This window comes from Bombus affinis, chromosome 1, assembly GCF_024516045.1.
Source record: "Bombus affinis isolate iyBomAffi1 chromosome 1, iyBomAffi1.2, whole genome shotgun sequence".
NCBI classification, from domain to species: domain Eukaryota; kingdom Metazoa; phylum Arthropoda; class Insecta; order Hymenoptera; family Apidae; genus Bombus; species Bombus affinis.
The window spans coordinates 7,667,940-7,691,678 of record NC_066344.1 but is presented as its reverse complement, the minus strand read 5'-3'; the positions used below and the strand labels follow the sequence as shown (position 1 = coordinate 7,691,678).

At 40.9% G+C, this 23,739-nt stretch overlaps 2 protein-coding genes and 1 long non-coding RNA gene across 22 annotated transcripts in view; 2 read left to right on the top strand and 1 right to left on the bottom strand.

The window, feature by feature from the left end:
* LOC126919929 (uncharacterized) overlaps nt 1–23,739 on the top strand; it is a 174,744-nt gene that overhangs the window by 51,793 nt on the left and 99,212 nt on the right. The window lies entirely within an intron of this gene.
* Nucleotides 843–23,739, bottom strand: part of LOC126920019 (farnesol dehydrogenase-like) — a 68,444-nt gene continuing 45,547 nt past the window's right edge. For all 4 annotated transcript variants that reach the window (XM_050729891.1, XM_050729873.1, XM_050729915.1 and 1 more), the window contains one exon: nt 843–919. In XM_050729891.1, coding sequence (XP_050585848.1) covers nt 875–919 — 45 coding nt within the window. In that variant the 3' untranslated portion in view covers nt 843–874. The remainder of the gene's footprint in view (nt 920–23,739) is intronic.
* LOC126920096 (uncharacterized) overlaps nt 5,616–23,739 on the top strand; it is a 34,078-nt gene continuing 15,954 nt past the window's right edge. For all 5 annotated transcript variants that reach the window (XR_007711888.1, XR_007711886.1, XR_007711889.1 and 2 more), the window contains exons 1-2: nt 5,616–6,713; nt 9,917–10,043. This is a non-coding gene — a long non-coding RNA (uncharacterized LOC126920096). The remainder of the gene's footprint in view (nt 6,714–9,916; nt 10,044–23,739) is intronic.

Genomic DNA, 23,739 nt, shown 5'->3' with positions numbered 1-23,739 from the left:
CCTCACTTTGCATTCAAACGAATTTATTCCCCGTCGCAGCGTGACAATTCCAAGTACGAAACACTGAACATACAATTACGAATCACAAGACAAATAGGGCTGCGATTTTCAATGCAATTAAAAATAATTATCGCACTTCTGAATCATACGTTTAGGCGGCGTTATGACCACTTTGTAAACAAAATCTCTCACGCTATTTAACATGCGTTGATAAGCAGCAGAAATTAAAATAAAAATTTATTCTACTAAAACCGTGTAATAACGAATTGGGATAAGGTACAAGGACAAAAAAAAAAACATTAATCTCAGATTTGAAAAGAAGCGAATACATAAATACATAAATCTCCCATAAAAAGTGACTGGAACACACAATTGCTAATAAAAATACTTACTCCGCGTCCTTCCACCTGTATCCTTGATTATGGAGATGTTATCCGTGGAACTTTCTCTCGCGAACAAAGATCTGCGAGAGCCGAACATGAACAGCCTGCAAGGCATTGATGGCACCGAGATTGACGCGTGTTGACCGTCGGTTCTCCTGGGATGGGAATCGAAACCTGGCGACGTCAGGCCTGGTTGGAAGCCAGCCAACGGAGTCGCGTCCGTCCTGCAGGATGTTGCATTGCACGCGGAATACCGATTTCCTGAAAAGTTGTACGGCCAACCGACGTGATTCGGTGGAACAATCGCGCTGTAAGGCGGAGGATCGTCATCGTTTCTCTCAACGTCTTCGACGGTGATCGTTGTCTGCGTAGTGGGTCCGTTTGTTGAAGTCCTGGAGGTGGTGGTTGCGTTGGCAAGCTCTGGCGGATCGTCCTGGAGCAACTTCGACGATGGCAACATGATTCGATGTATTCTTGATAGAGAGATTCTTTTAAAGATTCGTTGAAGTTAAAAAATGTATGCGTTCATTGGCGATCTGAAAGGAAATGGAAAAATATATTTTTAGGACTATTACGTAATATCGCTTTAACTGAAACGCAATTCTTACTAGTGTTCCAGTGTATCGTGACAAATGATCATGCACGCTGCTAAAATTATGTATCTAAATGACGGCTGGCGTTAGTAATGCAAGTATTAATGCCTTGAATAAAGTCTGAAAATACTGCACCGATGTTTGAGACTATACTTGTCTAAAGCTATGCCAGCATTATCATTAAATAAGAGCTCGACGATAATTTATTACCGCGTAATAATTCGCGTTTACGCTTGCAAATAGGTTACAACTAAAGAAAATGTTAATACAGAAACTACGTTATCGCCACATGTCACGGAGAGACAAAAATATTTTTAATATCTCAACGTCCACAACATTATTTTCATACCAGGATTTTATATTTATTCGTGTCAAGCAAACTTCAAAATACCGAGAGAATTCCTTTTGCGACGATCTTTTACCCTAATCTTTCCTTTTGCTCTGATTCGATCGTGATTCACAAACAGGTTTTAATTATTGATCACATAGCGGTAATCCTTGAAACGACCTACTGCTTTCCTCGCGTTCGGACACTGGATTGGATGAATGATCGACCTCTATATCAACGTGTGTGATTTACGAAGCGAAGACGAAAAGGAATGAATTCGGATTAGCTCAAAACTTCGCAACCGAAGAAAATAGAATTCCGATCTGTTCAGAAGGGAAACTAGAGCCCAATATAATATGCTGACATGGAAAAAATAAGAAGAATTTTCACTATCAGTCGAGAAACGAGTTCCAGATGTAACGAGACGTTTATATTCCTGAGAGAACGATTCGAAGATTTCGTAGTAGCTCTTTCATTCTGTAGTTTGCGTAATTCGTTTCTACGGTCTACTTTAGCGGTTTCAATGTCAAGGATAAGTTGAATAACCCCGAAAGTATGGGCGAGCAAACAGCGAAGCCAACTGCTTTTCTCTCCGAAGGACAGTCGTTGGTTCGATGAGTCAATGGGGATTCAGAATGTGTTTCTTTTGGATATAAAATGCCTGAAGCTACTTGTTAATTTGAAACGTAATAAAAGTGAAAGTAATTTTATCGATAATTACAAGATAAAGCGTGATGGGAACAAAATTGATCTTTAATTATTCCGATATAATTTTTAATCTAATACGAGTAAACGTTGAAATTGATCTAAAAATATTTATGTAACTGAAAACATACCGTATCAGATTAACAAACATTGTTGACTTCAAAATTAATGAAACATCTATGTACAATTCCGCGTACTCAAATTTCGCTAAATTTGCACTCCAAACACGTAGATGCTCTCGAACAAGTAGCGATCCAAAACGAACGTGGTACTTTCTCTAATTAATACACGAATCAAATACACTTTTCACAAATATCGACAAACTACAACCACTGTCTTCCATTTCAAAGAAACATAACTCTGATCAAAACCATATCAATAACGTATCTACCACCACAAACAATTTCCAACTTAAAGAAACTGGATCATGGCCTACCTTTCACACTGCACTTGTTCCGAAGTAAAAACCACAAACGTCGTCTCAGTCACAAATTCACGATCCGACGAACATCAGGACGTGTCCAGCAACTTGTCAGCGGTCCTCACTGTACCACTACCGCAGCACGTCTGCCCACAACAGTCGACAAAATCAACCGACTACAACGGATGCTCGCGATTTGTACATTTCGCAATGGCCGAGTGTAGACGACACGATCAACAGGTAGCAATCGCAAGACCGCGATACTTTAGACCGGAAACTGTCTTATTGACCGTACGAAAGTGCACGAATACTCGAGAACTCGTTAGATACACTAGGCGTGAGATGTTCCTTGGATCCTTAATCACATAGAACCGACGAGGGAAGCGTGCAAGCGCCTTTTTCAATGTCGTTTGAGACATTTCTTCATACTCAACGAGCGGACAATTGTCGAAGATCCTGGTAATATTCCTTGTTTGTTACCCGAGTCACGATGGACGATATTTTTTAATTTTATAGCATCGACGATGATACACGTTGCGAGTAACTGCAGATTCGTAGACATGGGAACAAGAGACGAAGATTCTAGTATTGCTTTGTAACTCAGGTCGTCGTCTATGATACCTTTATGATTTTATAGCGACCAGAAGAATAGCTGGCGTCAGGTGCGAATAGCTGCAGGTCCAAAGACACGCGAACAATCGACAAAGATCCCAATAATATTCTTCGTTCACGAACCGAGTCGCGATCAACACTCTTATAGTTTTTTAACACCTTGAAGAATGATTTGCGTTGGATGTAGATAGTTGCAGGTTCGAAGACACACGAGCGTCCAGTGACGATGATATCGGAGTGGCGGTTGTTTGACGACAGACCATCGGACCAATCGCGCACTCTACCACGGCCAATCCTGCGTCCATCGTTGCCCACCTCCGAGTCTATCCTACGGGAATGTCGAGGACGATGCCGCTGATCAAGGTCACAGCTACATCGTCTTTCGTGGTGGTCGTCGACTAACTGTAGAATGAATGTGGCTAAAGGAGACCGATTTGTGTTTAGCTATCTTTCGAATAGCTTGCGACAAAAATGGGAGTGGTGCCGGCAGAAGAGGTATGGTGAGGTCATGAGATTGGTCAGAGTTTAGAGAGTTGTAACAGGAATTTGAGTAGGTAGATACATAAATTGAAAGAAATACAGTAGGTGGATACGATTTCAAATAAAATATCTTCTTCTTCTTCTTGTTCTTCTTCTTTTGCAGTATCCATATTTTAAAAAATTCACCTAGCGAAAACCTATTTTATAGAAAAATATTAGCGGATTGATTTATAGTTTGTAATTCGTTAAAGATTAAGAAGAAAGATTTGAATGATTAACAATTCGACTTCTAAAGGTGATCAGGTAATAAAGATCGAATGTTCCGAAAACTTTCCCCGCGTCAGTTTTTGCCATTTACTCAAAGTCACGGGGCAAAGTACAAGATACCTGTTTCTGTTAAATGATTTGCAAATTACGTGTCATTGCAACAGAACAACTCGTTTCTGTCTTAAACCTCGATTTTATTTTAAATTTTAAACGTCTCGTTAGAGAGAGGTAAACTTCATGTGGATTAAGAGAAAGCGAACGTAGTTTTGTCGAGTGAAGCATATTTTTATTTATTTACATTGCGCCTCGTCAATGATTGGCTTGTTACACGGTGTTACGGGTTACACTGCTTTCGCTGTGACAGCAGTTAGGAAATCTCGAATTATGTAACTACGGCGATACGTCAACATGATCGAATACGATTAGACACGTATCAATTTATGGATGTCGCTGCAAAATAGTCTGCAGCTAATTTTACACGTACTCGTACGATTTGACACATCGGAAGAAAAACGCTCGTGGTGTAACGCAGAGATTTGCACGTATCATCTAATAATGTAAGAAAACATCAAGATCGTTGTGATAATTTTGCGACCTATAACTTGTATCCTTTATCTTAATAACGACTCAGATTATTTTTGTCAAGAGCACTTGCATGTTTTCCTGTGATCTCAATATTTCTGATATAAAAAAATCACGATTTGAATCCATAAATATTAATGACTGTAATAAGCGAGTGACAACAAAATAAAATGTGTATCGTAAACAGCGACTAATTACATTACGTGATCAAGTTAAGGTCAGGTTTTTTTTCCTCTCTTCTTTATCTATCTTTCCATATTCTCTGTTCCATACGCTAAACTGAAGATACACTCTTGAGAACAGATTCTCACCTAGAATCCAGCATACCTACTTATACCACTCCAGGACAGATTGTTCCTCCTATGCTTTGCGAGCAAAGATCCCAGCTTAAACTAACGCAACGTAATTACACAAGAATCTGTGAGCAACTGCGGCGAGACAACCTCTGAACAATCAACCAAAGGTTACGCAAACTTCATTCGTATTGCAATAAGACGCAGTACAAGTACATATTCACCTCATCACCAGCAAAACGCATCCGATTAAATGCGTTCAACGGTTCGCACGATGACGCTTTTTGCCGGCAAACCTCGTTCTCATTCATCGTACGGGCGATACTTGAGAAACAGTAGATACGTCTGCTAGGTTGTTTTAATTTTCAATGCAGTGAGAGCACATTTTCGTTGCGGACTCGATCGCACGAGTCGTGTTCCGCATACGTTCGCGCGAACGCCAAACCTCCGTGAACACGCACGCACACCTGTAGGCGTGAATTACGTGCTTGGCATACTTTCCAAGGTGTCAGTGAGAAAAGAGAGAAAGAAAGGAAAAATTCACCACAAAAACGTGCGAAAATGGACAACAGCACTAGCGTAGGTTGGTATAGTCGCCGCGAATCGTGATTTATGCGCACAAGTTAATTGCCAAATCGACAGAGCGATATGATGAAAGATCAAAGTTGATCGGAGTTCTATTGGTCTCGCGGTCGTTCGAGATTTCATAGAAAACAACGCGGAAGCGCAACCACCTTCCTGAATAAAACGGAATTTTTCTATAATAAGAAAAGCTTTATCACCAGGATCGTTTATTATCCACGCTTAATGTATCTCGACAAACAAGTTTGTTTTGCAACAGCAAAGCCATGTTAGATGGAATAAAGATATGTAATACATGATATTAAAGCATGTAAATGAGGAAATGAGAAAAACACTTGAAGTGAACGATGTGGGTTAATAATATCAATTTAATATCATGCGTGTAATTCCAATAGTACATTTAGATTATTCGCTTTCCTTTTTGCTTTCCTTTTTCCGTAACCTCGTTTGGATCTTCAAGTGGTAAATTATTGTATATTATTTGTTCGGTGATCTTTACAATATCATATAGAATTGATATAAGAATATTATTTATCGATAAGCTTGAACTGCTACTGTGTGATTGATTCTAATTTATTAGATGTATTAACAGCAAAATATTGTCGTTTATAATTTGTAATTTGTAACTTGCGAAATGTTGCTAACAGTGTTAATTCATTTCTCTGCGGAATGCAGCAAAACAACAGGAACCCACCGAATCCAACAAATATGATGAAAAATTGCACTTACCTTCTTTCGTTTCGATTTCAATAGGAATATCCACGAAGCACACAAACTTTGGTCCCGGGTACGAGCAGAAACGAAAGAGATATCATCGTTTCCGTATATCCAGGGGTAACGACCCTATAACGAGTCGCGGCGCGAAACGAAGCCGGCAAGTCGAACGTACGCGCGCTGTTATTGAAACTTGGATGGTGAAGGTGGTACGAGGCGATTTCTCGGTTGCACTGCGATCGCGCGATAGCCTGCACGCTCGTGTTACGTGAGAGGAGAAGGGAAAACGCATTCGCGAGATCGTCGGTCATAAAGGTAGGTTACTACTGGATCTACGGCGACTACGACACGACCGTTCGTTCGCGCGAGTAACACGCAGCTCCAACGTGTTATGTGCGCCAGAGATGCATTTCTTGCGTTCACATTCGAAAACACTGGCCACGCTTCTCTTCATCGTGCTGAGCAGTTACCTACTGAATCGTGGCCGAGTCGCGGAAGCTGTCGGAGCTTAAGGAATCCGGCAACGTGTTCGAACGTGTTATGCAAGAATTTTATGTAACACGTTACAAAATGATGCTGAAATCTTTCGAACGATCTCGTTCAGTCAACCGGCGAAAAACCTCGCCGTTACTCGAGGTTCGTGGTGTTTCGCGATAATCAGAGTGGCAAGAATTTTTGGTTCGGATTAAGGTGATTTTTGCTTCGGATACCAAGTTATGGAAATTCATTACAGACATAATGTGTATTCTATTGGTAAGTAACGTCGCCAAGCACTGACGCAAGCAAATTAATTGTTTGTAAATATATTCATTTTTATTCTATTATCTTGACCTCCTACGACCTGGATAGATATTCCGATCGTAACAGGTTATAATCGATGTTATTCATATTCTATTCATACTCTCGTACATATCGATATTGTTATTAAGAGAGAGAATTCTAGAAATAGCGCTAATACGACCAATAAGATAAATCATTTATTGCATTCACTTATGCATTCATATATTACCTTCGTAATAATTAATTATGTATTGTAACCATCTTGATAACGAGATCTTTCTTTAACTAAAAAAAATACAACATAGTGACATAGATTTTGCTAAATAATTGAAAAATCATATATTTATAGGCTGAAGAAAATCGATAATCTCCCCTCTCCTTGTATGACCTCGAGATAAGAACTAAAAATACCGACGAATCACTTCGCGAATTTCAGTCTCGTAGTCATGGACCCTGCAATGTCATCGAAGCGACACCTAATCAAACCTATTCGACACCTAAATCACGTCTAGCGGGAACGACCTACACGTTTCCTCCGAAACCCAGGCAATTCGAGCTGCCAGTTAGGTCTGGAGTCCGCGATAACGTTGCCGTCGTCGTTGCAAAAGCGAGTCAGTCGGTCCCAGTTGCCAGAAAGTCCCGTTAGAGGAATCTCTGCCGGGAACGTTGGGGATCGTCTTTGTGCCAGTGGAAATCGTAAGATTGGTATCGCGTTCCTCCCTCTGATATTGCGTCTCACCGGTGGCGTCGTCGTCGACATTGTCGTCTTTTATTTCAAGGGAAATTAACGACGACCGGGCGAGTAATTGTCGGCTGTTAAGCTGCCGCGGAACGTAATTACGCGAGGACAAAGCGACGTAGCAGGAGTAAATACGGAAACGCGGTAGCGAGGAAAACGAATTTGTCACGGCGGTTTTCGGGGAGGGTGGTACGAATGGGGTAGAGGCGGCGAAAACTTCTTCTGCCGCTTTCATCGGACCTAGCGAGTTTTCCAAAGTTCCCCGGTCGGTTCTGTCGGTGATAGGCGTGCGATAACGAGCACAATGGACGTTGCATAATTTTAATTGGACGCTTTGTCCGACCCCTGTCTCCTTTACCCGCCTGGTAACGGGATTACGTGTCAAGAATGATTTTAGCCGAACGCCCGTCGCATCCTTCTCGGACGGTTCGATTTTATAATGAGTTCGATCGTGGTCGGTCCCCTTTTGTCCACAGCCAACGAGGAAATCCGGTGCATTCGAAGAATTTCATTAGGAGTCGGGAGTCACTCTATGGAACTTTCCGACACCTCCCTATTTCAACTTCGGTTTGCTTTTCCTGATTGACAGCTATTAACTGATACTGTCTTGCCTGATACTTTATTCGTTCTTTCTTTGCGAAAAGGCTCGAAAAAGATATAGGAAATTATTTACACTAATGGGGGACAAAGTTAAGCGATTTTTCGGATAATCGACCTGGCAAAATTAAATTTATGAATGACATAAAACAATTGGAAATGAAACAATTTTCATGCATGGATTTATTAGTTCCATCGAGTAGTTTATTATAAAACATTAAACTTGGACACTTGAAACAGGAAGGACAAGTGTACACATTTTTACGCAATTTAATGATTCACACTGTGCTTGAAAAAAACTATCAATTTTTTATATCTTTTTGACCTTGTTCTCGTTTGTTTTTCAGTCTAAAAAAAAAACGCATTTATCCTTGACTCTGAAAAAAATATACTTTTCATCGTCCGATTCTTGTACTTGTTTGTTTGTTGACTCTAATAAAACTATACCCTTTTTCATTTCTGCGAGAATTTTTACTTAGCAGAATGAGATAATACGATTACAACAACAACTGATAAAGCGCGTTTCTATGGATTAAAATGTTCCACGTGGAGTACAGTATACGATAACGGTTCTACTTGGAATGTAACGTTACGCACAATACCGTTCATTGCGTAACAATGGCGATTCGAAACTACATCTTCCGCGCTTTCAACGCGTAATTTAATTCGTAATGTAACGTCTGGCTTTCACCGACGTCTGAAAGTACACGAAAAGATAATTCTTCCGCAAGACGGTATCTTAATGCCGCGAAACTCAGCCGTCAGATAATGCCTGTTATTAATTTGCAAGGACGGTAATGCGACTTCTGCGCTGAATAAGGTCGCACACCGCGCAACTAAAGACGTTGCTTAATTAAATTAGCAGTTACAGCTAACGTTAACGTAAGAGAATCTCTCCCTTTCCACTTGTTCCAAAAGCATCATCGAAACGTTGTGTCTCCTTCCTTGGTGTACAAATTTCTCTCTAACTATGACATCTTATATTTCAACTTAACATAATATATGCCTTTCTCCCTCGTATACTCGTATTTAGAAATATGAACGATTTCTCGACGCGTACAGTGCCTACAGTATCATTATTTAATTCCTTAATATCCAAATTTATTTCTAATTTACAAGGAATGTACAAAGAATAACGATCTATAACAAGGTATTTTTACATACAGTCAGCTACAATAAGTATTTGTTCACCTACTTAACTTTTTTAACACATTATGTTATCTTATTCAATTTTTTGTTGCTGTATGATAATTATGAATATGAAACAGTTGACAATATTACCTTCTTGTAACTTTTGTCGGTTTAATTGTAACCTTGTGCACATATGTATATGCCGTATGGATGTTCTATGTTCCTTGATGTACCTACATGCGAATCGAGTATGGTAAATGGACGAATATTTCTAGGACTGTGTATCCTACCATAAAATATACTTCACCTTCGATAATGTTAGTAGTCCAGTTAAATAAACAGTTAAGTGACTTACAGTTAAGTTAAGTTCGTTGACCCTGCCCACGAATATTACGTCTTGTATAAATTGGATGTTCCTATTCCTGTGCCCACACACGTCATAAGCGTAAGCGTTGTGAACTTAATCACTGCTCTTATTTATACGTATATTCCAAATTCATTAAAATATACGTATATTCCTAATTCATAAGACTATACATATTTTGTCTCAGAATAATACTCAACAATTGATAACGAAGTAATACCACCATTCAGCATCACAAAAGCACACTTAATCACGATCACTTAGCTCGGAACCAACAAATCGTAATCAACAAATCGATTTCCACCATACGTATGTCCGTATTAGCCACAAGTGTTTGCATTACAGGCATTAGAGGGAGGAAATGGACTACAGCGTTGCACAAACGTTAAGAAACACTCTGTGTACGTTGTAATTAAGCGGCGAGCAATTACTTCTTGTCCCTTGAATATGACGAAACGGATAGTGGCGCAAGGTATGTACATGGACCCGAAAGTCCCGGTGATCGCGCGATGCACTTATTTCGGGGGAATTAACGAGCGTGGGTTGGTGTTGGACGGAAGGGTCGAAGGGCGGAATGGAACGCCGAACGTGCGAGGGGAGGGGTCGTGCAATTTAATCGTCGTGAATTAAGCGCCAGGGGACGTAATTACGCGTAGAACAAAGCACTGACCCCGCGGTCCACGCGGCCAAGTAAATACGGAAATATAATGGTACAAATTTGTCGCGAGTGCACGGCACTGCATCCGTTATCGGCGACCATTGCGAGGGCCCGCTCCCACCGACTACAGGTGGGGGTCGCGAGTGCAATTTAAAAGTCCATTTGTTTCTGGATAACGTCAGGAGACGCCGACGCCAACGGTACACGCATTTCATCCGAAAAATATTGTACCTGAAAATGGTGTACTGGGGTAATACGTAATGGTTACGCACGGCTTTTGTGGACGATGAGTTAAAAATGGGTGGCAGAGGGGTGAAGAAGCGGCGGGATAAATTTACCGATAGCGAGACTGCCGTTTTGGCCAAGTATTTTTATAGAGATATGAATACGACACTACGTGATGGAGGGAATGATAGATAAGCATATTTACGTATATTTTGAAATATTCAGAAATTGCAAGGAAGTTTGTCGAAGATGGAAGATTGTCCCAGTCGCATATCTCACGATAATTCCGGAAACAGTTTAACGAAAAATTGATTAGCAATGAACGTACTAAAAATGAGAATGGCGATATTAGCAATTTCGTAAAAATACTACCGCGTGTAAATTCGACTTTGCATATCAATTTACGAGCATCCATAACTATCATGTAAATCACAACTATCAAGATTCGCCTCGCCCAATTATATTACTCGTTGATCGAAGAAACCTGTTTCTATGAAATACTTCTCATTCCTCCGCCGCAGTTTGCACCATTAAAGTTAATGCCCCTATACATCACAGGTCACGGCGTCGCGTGTTTGCGGTTTGTCGCAAACAGTCGATGATTAAGTTAACGACGCATTCATTCTGCGAAACGAAGGAACATTGTGACCCCCTCGTGCATGCGTCTGTGTCCTTGGAAAATTGTGTTAAACAGTTCGTTTCTCGTGCGCGTTTTGTGTCGCGTGTCTTTAGCAGTTTAACGATGATTCGCGCGATTAATTCTTCGCTTCGCATTCCCGAACTCCCGGAAGAGTTATTGATCGGCTGGATTATCATCGAGGTCGTTGACTCGCGCTGTCGCGCTCCCTACGCCTATGCATGTTACAAACTATGTGACAGTGAATTGTGAACAAAACTTAAATCATCGTCGTTCGAATTTCGCCTCGTATTTTTCAACTTCCCATTTCGACGACTGTCACCGATCGATTACAGACGGTTCGCAGCGTGTTTCGCGTACAAAGCGCAACGGTCGACGCCGGCTTGTGTGTTTTCAATGTTCACGGTCACGGCAGCGAACGTTTGCGCAATGGCATTCGAGAAATCGTGTCGAAAGGTAGAACGAAGTTTCAAACACATGACTTCAGTTATTCGAGACACGTTTGGTAAACGGTATTCCGTTTCGAAATGACTTCGATCCTAATACATCGTTGAAGAACGAGTATATGGATAAAATATGGGATTTACACGAATCGCGCTTTGACTAGCTAAAACCTGAATTACGGTATTTTTTAGATTTCGAATACAGTTTTTAGGACGATGATAGACACAAGCAATTATTTATTACAGCAAGAGACACATACAAAATATCGCCAATTACAGAACGTATCTCTTTTTTACATTGACAGTTCTTTAATATATACCTGTAAATTTTATTTTGAAGAAACAATGTAGATAAAACACGAACTGATGTATTATACTATATCTAACAGTATTAAACATTTCACGTCACGTCTATACAAAATACGATTCGTCTTATTTTCTGTTGATCATAAGATATACATATTTTATGAGCAAATTTAAAATTCCCGCAAGTATGTCGTAAGTTTGCATAGCGAAATACACGATGGGGGAAAGATAGAGGCCCGTACGAAACAAGGTTTAGTTAGCCAAGGACGTGCGTTAGGATTTGACAAAGGAGCCAGGAGGTTAGTGATATAATTTATTCCCAGTATAGATGCGTGCGTTCGTGAAGAACAAGAGACACGGTGGCGACGGTATTACGGCGAACGAGGATAAACGAGTGTCATAATTAAGAACGTTCCACGGAAAAGCTCATTTTCACGACACTTCGAGCCTCTCGTCGCTTTATCGTCGCTTCGTGTGTCGCTTCAAGTGAGGATATTGCGCGTGCACGTGTGCTACGCCATCGCATAGACGCGCTTACATACGCGTTTGCCATTTTACTCGCGAGCCTCCAGAAGCTGGCTTCGCTCCCGGAAATTGCACGGCGTGAATTTAGCGCTTTGCCCTTCGACAGCTTGACTGAGTACACTTTCCGCCGCGGCGTGTTAGACGACAGGTTCGCCGACGCGCGGCCGTCTGTTCGCTCGTGTGCGTCCCCGTACGTCGTATTTAGGTTATACGGGGTGTTCCACAAAGTAATCGAGCAACGAGAAACTCGTGGCGAAAGTAAGATGGCCATTAACGCTTTCGCGTTGAACCTCGTCTAACGAACACTCGAGTGCGCCCGTGGTGAAATTTGAACGCGCTGGTGCCACCGTTTAGTTTAAATGCTCGTAGTGTACGCTACTGGTGCAAGCATGCGCGCGTCGCGTTGCTTTTACGCGTCGAGTACCATTGAACGAGTTAAGGAAGTTAAAGTCGTTAAAGAAGCGCTGCTGCGAATGAATCTGCGAAAAATTGCCGAGAAATGCTTCCACGAGACCGTAACACGCGATTAGGGTACCATCAAATCTTTGGAATTTTTTGCTCGATCGTATTATAGTTTGATTAATAAAAGAGCGTAACCTTATCACGGGACGATCATGTTACAATCGTTAATTGTAAAATCGTATTATGTTAATATCGTTTCGATCTTTAGAATGTTGCCAAATTCTTGACTAAACGGCTAGTCGTATTAATTTAGCAATGGAATAAATCTTCGTTGAGGAAAGAATATACCAAGGAAAATGTTATTTACTTATTATCTTAATGTTATTCAGTTGTCAGGATGTTTGTCGTCCACGGTGTCAATAGATCGTATAAACTCAGATTGTTTTGTTTATCTTACATCTGCGGCTGTACAGTACGTTATGTTTAATGTATGAATGAGCCTAGAAAGCGATACGTTGAATACAAATGGTTCTCGTTAGAGTTGCGAACGATCGAAAGATTTTTGCGACGCTTTACACCTCGAGTCATGGATTAATTTGACTCGGATGACGAGCGGTTACTTTTCATTGTTAAACGATGAATAAACGATGAAACGTCAGATTTAATCGCTAATGATATTTAGTCAGGGAAGCTAAGTTACTATTTTCATTTATTTGCGCCTTAATGTTAATGATCGAGGACTGGAATAATTTAGTTTCTGGTTAAATATAGACGCGATAGACCAGGATAGAACTTGATGCGATTATGAATAATTACAAACTGAACAGTCTTCTATTATTAAAACTGTTCTTATCGAAGACTTCGTGACTAAGGCATAAAGCTATTGACAAGCTGGCTAACTAAATTTAGTAACATTTCCTTAGGTCCATCTTCTTCCCTTCCTTATAATGTTCAATTTTTACCACGTTTTGGTCATCAGAATATGAAACGTCTCGAAATACAAACGTGCCTCTGTTTGTATCGTTCGAAATTAACATAATTATAATTGTCAGGAACAAGAATACGCCTTGAAGGATTCGATCCATTGTATAGTTTACCGTATAAAGCATGCTTGTGTTCTTTGTAATATTAAAATCAGTTGACTAACCTTTCGATGTATTCGAACTAACACCTATCCAGAATCAACTCTATACAAAGTACAAGTATCTTTGTCTCTCGATGAAACTATGACACATTACACACATACGTCAAACCAAGGAACTGCAAGCTGAAGGATTTTCAACGAACAGCATCGTTAATTACAACCAATGACACTTAAGAAATGTCCACTTAAGAAATCATCTAGCAAACATCGACGTCAGATCAAACGCGGAAACGGTGGTAACTCGCACTAGCGTCGCCACTTTAACCAACCATCTCTCGCGATGATCAAGGATTTCGAGTGCGCTTCTGCGCCCGAATTTTCGCGGAATCGTGAACAAAAACGCGGTCCAGCCGACCAACCATCCAGCTAGTCTCGTTTTTTTTTCTTGTTCGCTGAAGCGAAGTTTGATTCGACCGCGATGACATCGTTGACACGACATCACACTAATCCTTTTTTTCCTGTCGCGTTTGCGGTGAGTCAGCGAGCGTCACACTTGGTGCACGCTGGAAAACCAAAAAAATGAGGCAAAAACCAGCAAGAGCATGGAAAAATAGGAACTGACGAGAAAACAAGGGAAACAGAGAAGCAAAAAAAAAGGGAGGTGGGGATAACCGTAAAACAAACCGCGTATACGAAATGATACAATGGTTCTCACGCGAGTATTCGAATCGTGGATTGTTCGCGACCAAGACGATGGCGCACAGTCGGTGTATAACGGAACGACAATTCGAATTTCCATCGTGTTCGTTGGGTAGCCGCGCATTTTTTACAGAAACGCGCCTCGTCGCCCAGTTGGCGCCGAAACCATTGATTAAAGTCCGGCGCCGACCCATTTTTCCCCGCTTCTCTGCCCCTTTCTCTCAGCCCCTATATATTTCTCTATCCTCGCTCCTCGGTTCCTCTCTTTTTCTATTTCGTTGGTTCTCGCTATATTTCGTCCTCGTCCATGCTCTTACCCCTTCCATTTTTGCTTCCGAGCACGGCGCGTACGCGCGAACTTTTTGGCACAGAGATGTGAGCGCGTTAGTACCGCCCCGATTGAGAATCACCGACACCACTTGGCTCCGACTGATCTATAAACCTGTGATGTCTCTGTGAAGCATCGCCAGCTAGTCTGCCTCGCGTGTTTCGGGTATATCACTTGTGATAAAGCATGTTCATGGACGATATTGCAGTCTTGATCTCTTTCCGCGATCGTTCATTGCTTGTTTTAAATGTCTAATGCTGCGTTGCCAGTGGAAGATTTTTCGAGAGCACGGGATATTACTAATATGTAATATGTACTTTCTCATGAAATCAATTAATCAACCAACGATGAAAAACTTAAAAAAGGTTCAAAACAATTATAAACGATAAACTAATTTTGGAGTTCCCAGAGATTCTTGGAATCTCAGACCCCTTTGGGTTCTGTATGACTTTCCTTTCCAAGAAATCCTTGGAATTCCTGAGGTCCTTGGAAGATTTAGTTCCTTGATGTCCTTGGCATTTTGGAAGCCTTGATGTTTTGAGGGCCTTGAGCTTTCCAAAATCTTCAAAACTTTCTCTCAAGGCTTGTGTCATCCCTCCAAAGATTTCGGAATCTTCTGAAATGTCTTATTCGCCTAAAATGTAAATTACATGTAATGCGTATTCTAGCGTATTACGCAGTCATCATTATATTTAATTGCTGTGTTCGTCACCATGTTGACCTCCATTACATATGTAGTAGGAAAGTAATAGAAAAAGTTCTACCAAGAATTGCGATATTTACATACATTTATGAAACGAGGCTATGAATTCGCAACAAGACTGTAAAGAGACCTTGACGCAGAAGATATTTCTTAATCCAGCCATTGCCAGAGTCGACATAAGTTAATGAAACTTATGTTTTAGCTACCACATAAACGTAACAGATCCACAAAGCGAAATTATAAGTTGCTATACATTTTTCTTACGCAAAAAAGGTTTTATATAAATTGTAGTTTCTCTTAATACCGTTTTAACTTGAAATATTAGAACAAGAATAAGGTACAATAGAACGATACATTTTCAGAATGGTATCGATTCTGAATTTGTACCGCTACATTTAACAAGCACCAGCGAGCCGAAGATACATTGCACAGTGATGTATGGCATGCTTGATAAACAGTCTATTGAAGTCGCTGTTTCTGAAAATACCTGTATTATTCAATACTTTTTTGCTATCTAACTGACCATAAGCGCCCTTCGATTCCTTTTCCATTTGCCTCTAACCCGTACAAACATTTCGGATGAATTTTAGAAAAATATTCTCTCACAGAAATTCTACATGTACAACGATGTTAACTTGGTTTAACGCATTTCAAGCTTCAGCAAGATTGTAAAACAGATAAAACACCGTCAGAGGAACGAAATCGTTTGGAATATTCGTATTGTTTCAATTCGAGTGAGCAGCGCGTGATCGAGTTATTTGATTTACTGCGCGTTTCCCAGATTCGTCGGAATTTGTCGTCGATTTGCGAGATCGCGCAGCCGAACTGATAAAGGCTTAAATCGTAGTGAACCGATAAGACCGTTACCGGCGTCGTTCAACGCATTATCATACGTGGCGTCGTTCGACGCATTATCATACGTTGCCTCGCGTTTATTGAACAAAATGACGATCGAGCTGAAATTGATTGCTATCGTCCGCGAGAAGCATTAATAAATGAAACCTATTAATATCTATACACGCGACGTTTGCCCGTATGGTATATTAATTTTATTTAATAACGGTCACGCTCGGAATTTTGAAACTTAAAAACGCGGGAAGAAGGCACGGATTGTAATAGAAATTTATTCTAGCAACAAAATGAAAATACGACACGTAAATGCGGTAATATAATATTATGGAAAATACGAGGCGTGTATTTACGTGATTTATTCGATAACGAAGTTCGAAATCGAAATTTATATTACGCCCGGGGTGTTCCGATTGCAATTGATTAACGTATCACGTGCATCGTGCACGCTATCCATTACAGCTTGCTCGCTGCTTGATACGACCACAATGACTGACCGTGAGCACCCGCCTATCGTTTAGCGGTGACGTCTCGCCAAATTACTACTCAACATGGTAACTCTTTCGAAGAATTCATTGGCCAAAATTCTACGTAACTAGAACACAGATCCTCTAATTTATAACGATAATTCACAATTCACTTCTCGAGTAAAAGGCGATATAAAGTCAGAGTATGAATAAAGATTAAAATGTAGCTATTAAGCCTAGAAATATTTTTGTAAAAGTATTTATAAGTCTATAGTATTTTCAAGGTTAATAAAACCCGTTGGAATAACCAATTTAATGCGTGCCATAACTACTGAAAGATAATTAAAAAATACGTCTACATCCTTTTTTCGCTTGTAGAAAAAATACAAGAATTTATCTTTATTGGTTCACTTCCGTCGTAAAAAGGAAAAAACAATAACTAATTAAATTGTCTGTATTTTTATTTTTACTTTCAATGATTGTAATTTTTATTCCCGCTTATTAATCGTCGAAAAGAATTTCGCGACTCCGCGCCAGTGGCGCGTTCGTCACGCGAGTGAACACGGGCGCAAGCAATTAACGGATTTAAATGGGGAGGTTCGCCCGTGCGGAACTCGCCGTTGTTTTGCGTTACAATTTGTAAATTGTAAATTCGATCCACGCGAACTCACGTACACTGTCGCGACCGTAAAACGAGATAATTAATGAACGCGATGAAACGGTAACATCGGAGGATTCAGCCCGACGATATTCCACGGAATATTTCGAATATCGCCGACTATCTTGCAATCAAGATACCCGATACGTTGACGAGTGCAACATGGCCAGAAACAGTTTTCGATGTAATCGTGATACCGTGTCGGAAAACGATTAATCGCTCGAACTAAATTCGTGATAATGCTCGTTAAAATTTATACAACGATCTTACGATGAAACGGTTATGTTTTCGTGTCTCGAACGATCGATGTTCAGAAACAATGTCGCTATTGGCGTAGGTTTTACGAACGTCAGTTTTAACGGATTGGATTCGATAAGGGAGCTTTTGATGGACGATTACTTTGAGGGCGCAAATAAATCCTGACTACAAAGTCACTCTGCAGCACTCGAATTTATCACTTGCACTCAATCTCGGTTTACAATTTGTTTTCGTTTCTTGGACCACTTGCACGTTGCGTTTTTAACAACGCTTCTATTCTGGTTGCTATGGTGTCGATTTGAAAATTGAATCTCTTTAGTGAGAAATTCATAAACGAGGAAGATAATTATTTATCTTTCTGTAAGAATAAGAACCATTTGTAATAGAATTATTTTTACGGTTGAATTAAAGTAAACCTAAACATTTAAATACATATATGTATATCAGTACTTTTTAACCCTAAGGGTTAACTAAAAAATCGAACGCTCAAGAAAAAATCTCTCTTAACTCAGTACCAAATCTCATACGACGAACGCTCGTAAAGCATTGTCGAACACGAACACTCGCAGCTTTATTGTCAACGAGTCCCAAATAATTCAAAATCGAAACATCGAGATTCGCTATCGCCCGAATCGTATATTCCTGATATAAACTTGGTACAATGTATTTGAAGAACGTGCGCGTAGTTGAACAGGGCAGCACTCGTCAGCTATCTTCACCGCTGGTGCAGGACTTAAATCCGCACAGCGTGGTACGTGCAAGCGCTAAAGACGCTCAATGGAGGCATTGGAGACGTGGTGTAAGTAACGATCATATTTTGCTGCCATAACGGAACGTCGCACACACACGGGCCCCTGAGTAGAAGCGAAGGTGGTGGCGATATCGCTGCCTTTTATTATTGGCGCAATAAAACCCCCGTAACCGAGTAATAATTTAAGAGTCGAGCGCCGTTCAGCTAGCACCTACGGCGCCGCTGTCGACTCTACGCTCCGACTAGACGAGCTGCCAATAAGCGAGCCTGTGAATCCTTTCGGCTTGTATAACGCGAGCTACAGTGACTTTTTACGAGCTTCCTGGAAACGATTTAAAGTCGAACGACAGGGCTCGAACGTGAGCTTTGAGAGCTCGATCGTTGCAACGTGTTTGACTCATAAGGCGGGTGTAAGAGAAGGTTTAGTGAAACGGCGACGACAGCGTTGAGCTACGTCGTAAGAAGGTTTCGTTCGTTGAAAGTTTCGAGTGGAATAATTCAAAATTGGAAGGGTAAAGTTCTAAAATTATTAGCGAAGGAAAGTTTTGTGTATCGATTTCCAATGTCAACGATATAATACCGCACATTGTAAGGGAGCAAAATTGTGTTAATCGATGAATAGCAACATGAAATCAATATGCTTAGTTCTACGAGCTTACCCTGATATTCCTTCATAAATTCTACTATCTTCCGATACTCTACTCTTCTTACACCGTTTTATCTTTAGAAACTTTAAAAGCATGAAATATTTGCTTTCTGCAGTTCACGTGAACGTACTTTTATTTTTCATAAAACTATTCGAACTATATCAAGCAACATAAAATTGTGAATTTAACTTTGTTCGTGTCATTCATATATGAGTCAGAGTTTAGATCGTTGTACGCTATATCTGACGAGTTTAAAGGTTGAATGAAGCTTGTAGATCCATTTTCGATTAACCTCAGTCTTTCTCGCCAGTCAAATTACCACAACGTTGTTCAAGTCACGCATCTTCAATTTTCGAAAAATGATTGATCGTGGTCCAGGAGGAAACTCGTCAAAGGAGATCGGAAGTCACTGGTGTCTTTGTTCCGATCCGCCGCGAAGGAGCTTGTTCATAAGTTTTCTGGGACGTAGCGAAAATCGATCCGCGACGACGAACGTCTGAATAAGCGCGGACGACGTATTGTCGAACGCTGGAAGAATAAGGGAATTGTCGTTAGTCCGTCGGTAACACGGTTGAATTGTGCGCTGGAGAGATCGAGAATAGATATCAGGTCAGACGTTCGGTGTAACGAGGTTTTCTGTTATCGAGCCTGAGATACCCCTGTCTACCTCGCGGAGGCAGACAGTCGGTGAAAAACGTCGGTGAATACCGCTCGCGATGCATTTCCGTGTAACCGTGTCGGATGGGGACAGAAGCAAGGAAAACAGAGTCACTCGGGGGAAAGTGGATCCTTTCTTCTTCGGTTCTGTCCTGCGCGATTCCAATTTTCTTTTCTTCATGTAGCAATTGGTATTTCGGTTAGTATTTGCGAATCTCTTGAACGGTCGAGGTTTTGTCGCGTTTTCTCTTATTTCTTCTGGAGAGTAACGATATGTCTGACTGGATGGTCAAACCAACCTTAGCCATAAACTACATCATCTTCTTACCATACATAGGGTGTTACAAAATATATGTCATCTATCAAGATACAAACAATTTAATTTTACGCTAGAAATATACCAGTATCAATAAGTTAATGGACGAACTTTTCTCTTTGTGTTATTCACATTCCATGTTTCTTATTTTAGAAATCCTATATAGATCCTATAGTATTTGTTTCGGTTCCAAAAATTCGTAACCACATCTTTGAAATATCTAACCATATAAAACCAAGTAAAGGTACGAGAATGCATTGAAACAAACCCGTGGCCGTATAATAAATGCAAGTGGAAACTGAAACGAAACAAATAAAACACAGCGGTAAAACGATTTTTTATCTCCATCGAGAAAAAAATCGTCTTTGCACCTTTTTCCGCATCCAGATCGGAGTTTGCAATGCCTGCGAACCACTTTCGCGCGATATGGTCGATGGACCGACGTTTTTGCAGCTCCTTTTTCCGATAATTAATGTTCGTCGGTGCAGGCCGAAGAACGTGGATGGAGGACAAATGCGAAAGAGGAGGCGAGGCCAGATTAATGATAGTTTTACTTGCAGCCATTGTAAGAACGATGGATTTGACGCTATCAGGGGTGCTAAGGATACCAGCTGGAGGAAAGAAGCGAAATTTATTAGTCGAACGTATCCTGCCTGAAACCAAGATTTAATATATTCAACTCTGCCAGAACGAATTCCAACTGAAATTTTATTCGTTTTAACGTGGCGCTAATGTTTTTTGCGATCAACGATTCCAATGCAATCTCGGCCGTTTTACCAGAGAGTAGCAAAATCGCTTCCGGTTCCAGAATTCAGAGCCAACACAGAACCAAACAGAACCAAGTTGAAAGGATTTTTTTATAGTCTTGTAAAATCGGACCAGATCTAATCGCGTGGAAGAGAATAACAGTAAATTGGAACGAACATTTGACTCGATTTTGACCTGATTAAAGTCTATCTAAGACCTTGTACAATCACGCCGTTCTGGATCGATGTACATACTTTCGATACGTGACTGTTTTCTGTGTAATAAAAGCAAGTCCTTTCTGTGAAACTCATCGTTACTTTTCGCTTTTCGGTCAGATAATCCTGTTTCTCTATCGATCGCGAGGACCGGCTAGTTTCGTTGCAAAGTTTTCTAAATAATTTTACTTGCAATTCACAAAGCGTAACGCGCAACAATTATAAGAGAAAAATGCATTTATTTGTAATTTTCGTCGATTTCTTTTCGCAAGACTTTATACGTAGAATATACCAAACAATTTCACATCAGACTATGACCAACCTCTAGCACGGAACTCAACGACCCCAACATTATTCTCACAATTGGCTCGTATCCCGCGTCTCATATAATATAAACAACCATTTAGAAAATCGTTTAGGGGACCCATACATAGCGGCTACGGCCGCGAAAATTACATCTCGGGGTTAGAGGAACAAGGAACAGAGAGTAGCCACGTCGATACATCTGAGGGAGGCTTAATCCAACGCGAACCGACATAAACCACGGAACTTATATACCGTCGTAACGTCATGCACCCGGCACCCTCTGGAGCTGAAAGGGATTGGATGAGAGTCGACGCGGGATCGTGCCGGCAGGAAAAAGACTGGTTCTCTCGGAAACGTGCTCGTCGTGACGAGCTGCTTTTCTTTTCTCGCGTTTCCATTTTCCTCTTGTTGTCCCTTTTCCTCTCCACTCCGACCTTCCCTCTTCCCGTTGTTCCACGTCTTTTCACAGCAACGATACAACGCAGTTACGACATCGAGTCGAAGGAGCATTTCTCGATCGATACCTGGCACTGTTTATTCTTGCCTTACCTCCGACACGCGGGAAAAGGCAACTGGGTGACGTGAGATGCAGCCTGATCGAGGGGTGGAGGACGTCGAGGCTCGTGACACGGTAACGACAATATGGGAAGACTGGTTAAAATCGGGAACGCGAGGGAATCACGATGACTTTCGCGTTGTAGACCGACACGTCCTGGTCGCGGTGAACCCGAGGCGACGTGGCCTCGTCGAAGAAACGCATTTCCGTCGAGTTCGAGGACCCTTCTTGTCGAGGGATTTTAGCGTGGCCTGACATGCGGAGAGAAAAACGAGCCTCGGCCTCTAGGTGGCTTTTTCGAGGACTATATAGCTCGTTATTTATTGCCCCGTCGCGTTCGGTAAATTATTTTCACAGATCTCCCCACGAAGGAACGGGCGGCCGAACACTGTGGAAATTGAGCGGAGAGATGCGGAATTTCACAGAAACTCGTCAACGAACTCGAGCTAGTCGTAAACCGGGATTCAAAATTTTGCAGCTACGGGTGGGAGCGTGTTGAAAATTGTTGCGTTGTGTTGGAAAGTTTCGGATGAACGTTGGGGAATTTTGGAATAATTGTGCGGGCGATTTTGTGCAACGCATTTGTTGGGAAAGTACGGGTTTAACAAGTAAGGCAATTTGTTCGCAATGTTACACGTGTTTCTGTGAACTGTTTGATCCCTGTTAACCCTGTTGAAGTCGCAATTGATTTGGTAGATACTACACGCGAAATTGTTCCTAAATATTTTTTTATTGCTGAGATAGAATAATTGTTATTTTAGCCATAGTTTTTATGGAAAAATTGCCATCAATTGTTATATCAAAACCTTTAACAATTTTTAGAACAGCGCCTCTACAGGTTTAACAATTCCACTATTAAATATTACAGGGGAAAAACATGATAGGATTGATAAGTATATTTTGTTGATTAGACAAAAGAATTTTGATACGACAATACGAGTAAATATCAAATAAATATCAATACGAAACTGAATTTGTAAACGACAATACCTTAAAGGAGCCAATATTCGCTCTTATTTGCATTTGAAGCGGGAACTCAATAAGCTTCGTGATAATCGGGATTAGAACCGAAACTGGCTCTGGAGGTACGAATACGGGTACTAGAAACTTGGGAACGATACTTACGCGGCATCTCGATTTTCACGATATTCACGTCGATTTGCATTCGTTTCAATTAAGTAACCTTTGCCAAACTATTTGAAATCGGCTCGATTCTAATCCAGCTTCACTAGATGGTTTCGTTTGCATAACCCTGCCATTGTTCCCCGCTTTACATGTATAATAAGAATATCATAAAAAGGAGAGGAATAAGTCGGATGGAAAGAGTCGACGGCGAAAGTGGAGTGGAAAGCAGAAATAATGTGTTCGAATAAAATTTGCAAACGAATCAAGACTGCCGCTCGTTTATGTTCCCGGCTGTGCGCGAGACACGGAAAAATCGCAAGATCCAGGAGGAAATATTTGGCTGCGAGACAATCAAGAAGGAAAGTCTACTTCGTGGAACTAAGGAACGAGGGAATAATAATTTAATTTGACTCTATGTTTTAAACACGCTACTGATTTCAAGTTGAAACATCCAAGAAACTCTTCAAATATTCTTTATCGCGAATTAAGCAAATCGTCAAGCAGTTAATTATTAATCTTCGAATAATACACTTACAGGCAAACTGTTTTAAAATTGCGCGAATTACGGTGATCGAGATCCCCGCGCCTCGTGAAACTGCTCTCGAT